The sequence below is a fragment of the Mandrillus leucophaeus genome, unplaced genomic scaffold (genome assembly GCF_000951045.1).
Source record: "Mandrillus leucophaeus isolate KB7577 unplaced genomic scaffold, Mleu.le_1.0 Scaffold502, whole genome shotgun sequence".
Classification (NCBI taxonomy): Eukaryota; Metazoa; Chordata; class Mammalia; order Primates; family Cercopithecidae; genus Mandrillus; species Mandrillus leucophaeus.
Window position 1 is genome coordinate 856,275 of NW_012105388.1, and position 8,623 is coordinate 864,897.

General features: G+C 47.7%; 1 protein-coding gene across 2 annotated transcripts in view; it reads right to left on the reverse strand.

The window, feature by feature from the left end:
• LOC105551000 (carboxyl-terminal PDZ ligand of neuronal nitric oxide synthase protein) overlaps positions 1 to 8,623 on the reverse strand; it is a 336,582-nt gene that overhangs the window by 27,175 nt on the left and 300,784 nt on the right. For both annotated transcript variants that reach the window (XM_011996099.1, XM_011996098.1), the window contains exons 7-8: positions 5,396 to 5,562; positions 3,594 to 3,770 (exon numbers count right to left, since the gene is read on the reverse strand). In XM_011996099.1, coding sequence (XP_011851489.1) covers positions 3,594 to 3,770; positions 5,396 to 5,562 — 344 coding nt within the window. The remainder of the gene's footprint in view (positions 1 to 3,593; positions 3,771 to 5,395; positions 5,563 to 8,623) is intronic.

Here is an 8,623-nt window from a genome sequence, read left to right on the forward strand (position 1 = left end):
CCAGGGTTCTGGGGACTGGGAGAAGCCACAGGGACAGATGCTAAATAGAGGGCCTCGGGTGGGGATGCGGAGTTTTGTTAGCACTGTTCCTCTAACTACAGCATACATGATTGCGAAGCATAAATAACCAATTCCTTGTTCCTGAACAAGCGGAAGTGGCAGCAGGTAGAGGAGAAATCTTTAAATAGCAATACTGAACTGTACTAACACTTTCCTCATGAACAAGGCTGGGAATTGGCAAACTGTGAACAGACCTGGCCTACTTAACTCTTGCCGATCAGCCACAGTGCCCAGATCAGTTCTGAGACTATGTCGGCCCAGCCCACGGCCATGCAGGTGCCAGCTACATCCCAGCTTCGATTTGAGGCTTAGCTATACTCTCATTCACACCCTTGAACTTCTGGTCCACCTAAAAGCAGGAAGCTAGTGCAGCCAGGCAAGCCTCATGCTGGGTTGGAAGAGTGGTCAGAGGGACTTGGGTATTCACTATTTACACACTGAGGTCTAACCTGGAAATACTTAAGAGTCAGCTGAATACCACCTTTGCCCATATACCTTTAAGGTCAGGGCGGGCCCCTTCGAGACCAGCTCAGAACTAATTTAGGGTGAGGCTGGGAGAGGTCTTGCGGTCTTAAACCAAATCAGGACACTGTGAAGGAGACCTAAGCCTGGTCCCCATGGCAACAGCAGAACTAGACTGGCCTGTGGAAAGAAATGGGAGGTGGGGGTGGGGGAACATAAATAGTGCAACAAGTGACCTCAAGGGTACATTTGTCTGCAAGAAACTGTCTTTATCCTGAGATTTTTACCCAGGAACAACACAGGAGGATTTGGATGCTCTCCGAGAAAACTATTCCCACCTGAAAGGCTGAGGTCACAGTTTTACTCATTGGAATTCTGGGGACTGCTGGTAGTTTAATAAAGACAGACAGAAGCCTTGCAGTTTGGTGGCAACAGAGTTTGACAGAACAAGTAAGAGCTGACCTCGTGCTGGAAACTGAAATCAGCCCCACCGGTGCAGAGAAACCAAGCTTGCTATACTTGGTCTATTTCAAATGTGTGAAAGACACCAAGACACCTATTAGTCCGGCTACATCTTACATAATTGCTTTTACCCAAGGATATAGACACTAATAAAAAGCCCTTGGATTAAACACTACAAAGAAAGTGGAAGAAAGAGCAGTGTGAAGAGAAACCTCTAACTGAAGGTCAGTTTAGGACCAAATCCGTCTGCAGGACAGGGGAGCTGAAAGCCAGCGGAAAGGTACAATATCCCTGCTGTGCTCCTGGACAGCAAAAGCAAGATGCGAACAGAAAGAAGGTAGTCAGAGACAGATAGGCATGGCAGACAGAGGTACAGGAGTATGTTCAAGAACCTATCAGATGACCCCAAGGTCCTGTCCTATCTGACGATTTTGGTAGCCTAAGACTCTCCCTAAAGTCATCTCACCACTGTGGGACACAGACGCACTATAGTGGCCTTTTGATCACCACACTGCTTGTACAGAGAGTCAAGCAGGGCAACTATATTCAACAGATTCCAAGTGAGTGAGAGGCTAAGGGTGCTCAGCCTGCGGACATGTCTAGAACTGAGAGAGGCTCAGGAAGCAAATCCCTAATACCACACTGTTTCCTTCCCCTAGATTCATTGTCTTCTAGGAGAGACGCAATTAAAACAGGGCCAGGGCAGGATTTCCCATGGAGACTGACACTTGATTCTATACCAGAAAACCACTCTTAGGGTTTCGTCCTGACTGTGGTAGACCTGTGATAAGCTACATGTCTTGTTGCTTTGTAGACTGAATGCTTCCTTCCACCACCACAACACTCTTGTGTGGATTACACATTTGCAAATAGTTTCTCTCTAGTACTCGGCAGTGACTTCAAATTCAAATGCCTCCTTGATAAAATCATATCATGAATATGTATCAAGCCCACTCCTACATAAATAATAATTACTTGGTAATTGATACGCTACAAAATAAAAGTATTATGATCTGTATTCAATGGGAAACTTGTGGAAATGAAATGAGTCTGAGAATGGACCCGTGCTGGAGTGCTTAGTCTTTGTGCTCCTGTCAGCCATCACGCTAGGGAGAGGATTCTCAGACTGCCATGCCATCAATAATGATAGGAGATGGATTCTTTTATTTGACAAAGAGAAATGATTTTTTTCTCCAAATATAAGAAGCCATTAATGACATTCCCCCTCTCTGTTGCTGTTTTGAACACCTGCAAATCCTCCTAGCATCACAAGATGTCCTTCTGTTTCATGGTAAGACTTTTTAAAAAGACTCCAATAACTTGAGAGCTGTGTCCCATTGACTCTACTCTCCTGAAACCTGGATGTAAAAGTCATCCATGAGCCTCGCACCTCAGGCCCAGGTCAGGAGACCGTGTTACAAGTAGGTCTTCTTCAAACCCTGAGTCATAGCAGATCCTGTCATGGCCAGGTCGCCGCGTGCCTCCTCAAGGTGGAAAGGTGGAAAGGATATCTCTGTCTGAATGATTCAGTCCACTCAAGAGCCAGGACAAGAGTAAGCAGAAGACATAACAGACAGCAATAAGTGCTCCCTGGAGAAGTCTGCTCCCCGCCATTCTAGAATGCAGAAAACCTAAGTGGTCAACAGTCTGGTCAAGCAAATTTAGAATGTTGATGCAGGCTGCCTTTCCAGATCCTTTACCAATTCTCTCAAGCCCCAACTGCCCCCTCTCCTAAGATCTTCATGTACTCATCAGGCCCTGACCCTGGCTCTCGCCTCAGGATTCAGCCTTGGGTATGAATGAATGTCTTCACCATTCCCTGAGTGACCCTGGTAGAGAGGAAGCTCAGACTCCTAAGTCCCAAGGAAGATGTGGACTACAGCGCCCTCTATAGAAAGCAAACAGGAGGAATCCCTGCTGAAAGCAGCAAGGGAAATCAGCTTACCCTCCCCTACAATGTAGCAGCAGCCCAACAAGTTTTTTGGGGCACAAACACCACCTTGATTCTGAGATCTAAGTCAATTCTTTTCATTACGGCTCAAATAATATACCTAAATTCCTGTAAGTTAAATCCTACAATAATGAATTCCAATCAAATACTGCCTGGAATAAGTAGATCATAATGGAGACTGGGAAACTTATTATAGACATGGAGACTGGGATGCTAGGGGTAGTAGTCTTTTTACAACGGTGTTTGACACAAATTCATACTTTCAGCTGTTTTAAGAGTGGTATCATAAAGCCACAACTGTTCTGACTCCAAAGGCATCACTTTCCCGCCCCAAACATCAGGAAAATAAGGCAGGAAAGGAAGGGTGGAATTGTGTGCATCTTTTCCCTTGGTCAGTTCAAGTCATTAACAACATTCAGCCAAGCCAGCCAAGCCCAGCTCAGAGCAGGGGATACATGGGAAACCAAAATGTGCCTCTCCATTTCAACTGCATCCCCCATCTATCCCGCTCCCGCTCCCCAACAAGCAATGATTCAATAGCATGAGCAATTCCTTATGACTCCCTAGATTTTAAACCTGTCCTGAGCCCCTTGCTAGGGAAGGTGCATCAAGCCCATGAGAGTGGAGCCTGCGAAGTAGGGAGGAGGCTGAGGAGAACCTGGGCCACAGCCACTTGCGTCTGCTGCTGCTGCTGCTGGAGGAGCTGCTGGAGGAGTTGCATCTGGTGGTGAGTGGACAGCGGTGTCTCTGTGCCCAGGCCTGGAGGCTTCGAGGAAGAAGAAGGGAGCAGCATCCTGGGTGAGGCTGTCAGCACGGGCTCCTGGGGGTGCGAAACCTGGAGCGGAAGGAGAAGACAGGACATGACAAGTGGCAGGAGCCATCTTGAGGGGCCTCCCTCTCTTTGGCATGCACTTGGGAGGAGTAAATTGGTGCATTTACAACCCATAAGCTGACAGCACTGCATCTTCAATGAAAATGGGAGTAGAGGCCCAGGAAGGAAATGGTGTAGCTGCCTGGGCTGATACCACACAGTCAAAAAATCATATGGGGACACCTCGGTAACTGACCCCGCATGATGGGAGACTGATGGCTGATACTGCTCCATCTCTTGCCCACCACTTTCAATGATACCCTGTCACTGAGTTCCTTGAGGTTCTAGACTTAGAAGAATCTATTTTAGAAAAACATAGCTTCCGTCCACCCTACCATGATAACAGGAAGGAGACAGCTTCAATCCTCTACTCCGCTGTGTCCTTAGGGCTCCCTCCTCCAGGGTCTGAGATGTTCCTTCTCCCTTGTTGGGAGAAGTTTGGAGTTGGGTCCTGGAAGAAGGGGCCAGGTGAGGGGGCTACCTCCTGCCCTCCACTGCCTCTGGTGAGAACCATCAACAAAGAAGTTTGGATCCTAAAATACATAATGATCTGGAGAGATCCTGTTAGATGAAAGAAGTTCCTGTGTCCTTCCCTCCTTTCCTTCTGTCTCCCTCTCCTGTGGACATTTTTACCAAGATGGCTTCTACGATTCATCGAGTTCAATAGCAGGGAAAGGCATTTTGTTCCAGGCAGTTCTGCTGTGGGGACTTCTTCAGACACACACAAGGAAGGCCCCCAGTGACACAGGGCTATTTCCACTTGTAGAGGACAATCTGGTTCCAAAGGAAACCCCAGGCAGACAATTTAGAACCGAACTGCCCTCCAAACCTCCACGTGAGATAAGACATGAATGTTGAAGAAAGAGAGGTGCCATGATATAAACTGCCTGGGAATCTAAGGGTAGAGCTATTGGTCAGTAATTTTGCTTCTGGGTTTAAAATATTTTTAATTAGGTTTGGCTTCAGGTTGGAATGTGGTCTCAAGTTCTTAGTTTCTTAATTGGATCACATTAGGAAACCCCAGAAGCCACAGTCTTCTCACCTATATGATGTTAGGTTGGAGCTGATGATGACTAAGGTGGTCTTTCAGTTTCTAACATTCAGTGGGCCAATTTCCAGACTCCATAGTGCTATCTACAGGAATTACCAAAGGTACACCACCACTACTACAGGCAGAGGGGGCCCAAACTGACTTTGCTCTATCAGCTAAGCCACAGGGGAGTCTGTGTGTGTGTGTGTGTGTGTGTGTGTGTGTGTGCGCGCCAGAGTGAGCCTTGCAAAATACTGTGCAAAGATGAGATGCTGTTAAGGGAAGAGGGTGCCAGGGAGTAGGAGATCAAATATTGGTGGGATTTGGGGAGGGCAATGTGTGTCAGGAATCAGCTCCATGGCATCCTGGCCTGCAGCAGCACCTAGTGTCCAGACCCTCTGGAAGTCAGACCCTCTGAAAGGCAGTGAAGCGTGCTCTGGCACCGCCACTGTGCCACGGAGTGTCTCACTCCGAAGATGAGCCGGCAGGGGCTAGGAAGCGACTGATGACCTGAGGGCACACGTGTGCAGATCACACAGATGGGCCATCTCCTGCCTACCTTGGAGCCTGTGTGGGACCCTCCTTCCTTCCCTACGGCATCTAGGTCAGTCACTCCTCGGCTGAATTCCAGGACGTCATTCCCTGGGAGTGGGACCTCCACCGCGTCGATGTCAGTCTCCTCCGCAGTGGCCGTGGAGGCCCTCTCGGCTCCAGTGAGCTGGCGGCCTGCAGGGACAACACGGGAGGGAGGGGAGAGAATGAAAACACCAAGAACAAAGTCCTCCTTTCCTAACACTTGAGCTTTCAGGCATGTCGAGCCTAGGGATGCCACTGGCTTTCACACATCTTTTCACTCAAGTACCTTAAAGTGCATTTCTAGCCCAGTAAGATGTTCTCATCTTAGGATCTGTTCAAAGTCCAGAAACAAAAGCGGTACTTCCTCCAGCCTGGATGTAAAAGTTTTGCCAAGTACACAGGCCTATATTGACAGGGTACACTGGAAGAAAGGGATGCTGGTCATCTCCATGTCATTGCAGCTCAGGAATGGAAGCAGCCAAGGGAAAGAGCCCTGGTCTGGGGGTCCAGAAATGAGGAGGTTGGGCTTCTAATGAACTGCTGGACAAGAAGCAAATCACTTCACTCACTCTCTGGGCCCTGTTTCTTCAACGACAGAATTAGAGGCTCAGTTAGATGGACAGGTAGGGTTCCATGACTGAGGAATAAGGCAGGGAGATGTGAGGCTGCATTTTAACACATTATCAATCTCCCAGCCCTCAGAGCCTGATCCTCTCACCAAGAGCAGAAGCCCGGAAGAGGCCTGCAGGAAGTGGCACAGGGAGGAGGAGAGAGATGGGGTGGCTGCTTTTCCACGCTTCCTTATCCAATTTTTCCACTTCCCACATTTCTTCCTTTCCACTGAAGACAATGGCCATGCCTTTATTTAATATTTAAACACAGGCACAGCATACTGCTTCATACCAGTGTATGAAAGGCCTGCTATTTCTTATTTATCTTCCTTCCTTGATCCTATTTCTGGGATTCTATAAAAACATCTGGCAACTCCTGGGCATTTCATAGGAAATATTTTCATTTTCTATATTTGCAATTAGGTTAATTACTGCTATCTTTAAATAAGATTTTTCATGAGTTTTCAGAGACCACGCACCAATTATAAAATGGAACAGGTGGCTGTAAAGCAGGAGATACAGAGCTGATGCCCCAGTGCTGAAGCTAGCCCAGGTAAGCGGGCCTCGGTCATTTGAGTGCCTGCCTTGTAGAACAAACTGTTCTAACAAGTTTTCCTATGCAAACCTACACGAGTCATCTAGGGAAACAAGCCTGGCATGTAGAAAGTAAACAGTGGGCTTGGTTTTCTTCCTGGCTACTCCAGGAGCTGAGGAGACAATCCTATGGAGGGCTGCAAAGGTGTTTAACAGAAAAGATGGTTCTGACTGCAGCTAATGGGGGCAGGGAAGGGGAAGCTCTTCTGCCCCTTGGTCAGTCAGTAGGCGGGGAGCACTGGAAGCAGCCTGCTTTCTACCACACCCTGCACCTGGAAGTGACCATCTTGATGGTTGGGGGCTTAGCCTGAGAGATAGAGGGTTGGTAGGTGGGTGTGCTGGGAACTAAGCATTTGGTTCTCCATGCCTGTACAGGACAAAGCAGGGTGAAATTTCCGTTAGTGATCAGGAGAAGCTGGGCTCCTGCAGTGCTCTGTGCACTTAGCACATGATATTGGATGTGCCTGGCCATCAATCTTCCCTTATAGACTTGAGGCCAGGCTGTGTCTCATCCATGTTTCCTAAAAATGTTTCCCTGGCACAGAGAAAGTGTTCCATAAATACTGATAAAGGAAGTAGTGTAGTGACAGGGTAGCAAAACAGGAGAACAGGCTGCAGGAGAAGGCTGCTTATCTACTTCCCATCCCTGGAGATCCTAATAACGAGAACTAAGAAGCCCCAGACACAGAAGGTTTGGACAGGGCCTCTCCAGAAGCCCAGGTGGAATCAGAAAATCTCTCAGGTTTGGCCAGGCGTGGGGGCGGGGCAGAGAGGGACAGAGGCAGGAAGTCCACTACATGTCAGGCAATGCAAGTGGGAGGGACCTGACCAGGAAGAGTCAGCATCTTATCTTGAGGGACTAGAAAGCAGGTAATACCAAAACATTTTCATCCTTTAAAATTTCACTCTAGATATAGTATGGAGGATAGATCCAGAAGGAATGAGAGAAAGCAATACTCTAGGTGGAAAATATGAGGGCTTGAGTGAAGACAATGGCAATAACATGGAGAAGAGACGGATTTGAAGATCTTTAGGGGGCAGAAATCACAGGTCTTGCTTGGCTGTGGTGGGGGCGGGGGTGGGGATATGTGCAGGATGAGTTTAAAAATATCTGATTTGGGTGACTGAGTGGAGAATGGCATCCTATAGGAAAAATCCAGAAGAAGCAGGATTGCAGGTAAGAGAATGAGTTCAGTTTTAAACCTGTTGACATTGTAAGAGTCTGTGTAACAGTCAAGTAGAGATACCTATTAGGCTGTTGGGTATGTTATGGACTGAATGTTGGTGTTCATATGTGGAAGCCTTAGCTCCCAATGTAATAGCATTTGGAGATGAGCTTTTGGGAGGTAATTAGATCATGAGAATGCAGTCCTCATGATGGGATTCATGCCCTTGTAAGAAGGGATGTAGGAGATCCCTCTCTTTCCACCCTGTGAGAACACAGCAAAAAGGCAGCTGTTTGCAAGCCAGAAGAGAGTCCTCACCAGGAACCAAATTGGCTGGTACCTTAATCTTGGACTTCTCAGTCTCCAAAACTGTCAGAAATAAATGTTGTTTAAGCCATCCAATCTACTGCATTTTATTATGGCAAGCTGCGTAGATGACTACAGTGCATGAATGGAAAAATGCCTGGCCTAAAGGTAAACTTTAGTTGAAATCATGGAATGTCAGAAAAAAAAAAAAATACCAGGGGCAAGTTCAGGAGAAATTGCAACACTTAAGGGGTAGGTAGAAGAGGAGCCTGCAGGCCAGGCGTGATGGCTTATGCCTGTAATTCCAGCACTTTGGGAGGCTGAGATGGGTGGGTTACCTGAGCTCAGGAGTTTGGGACCAGCCTGGCCAACGTGGTGAAATCCCATTTCTACCAAAATACAAAAATTAGCTGGGCATGGTGATGCATGCCTGTAATCCCAGCTACTCGGGAGGCTGAGACAGGAGAATTGCTTGAACCCGGGAGGCAGAGGTTGCAGTGAGCTGAGATAATGCCACTGCACTCCAGCCTGGAC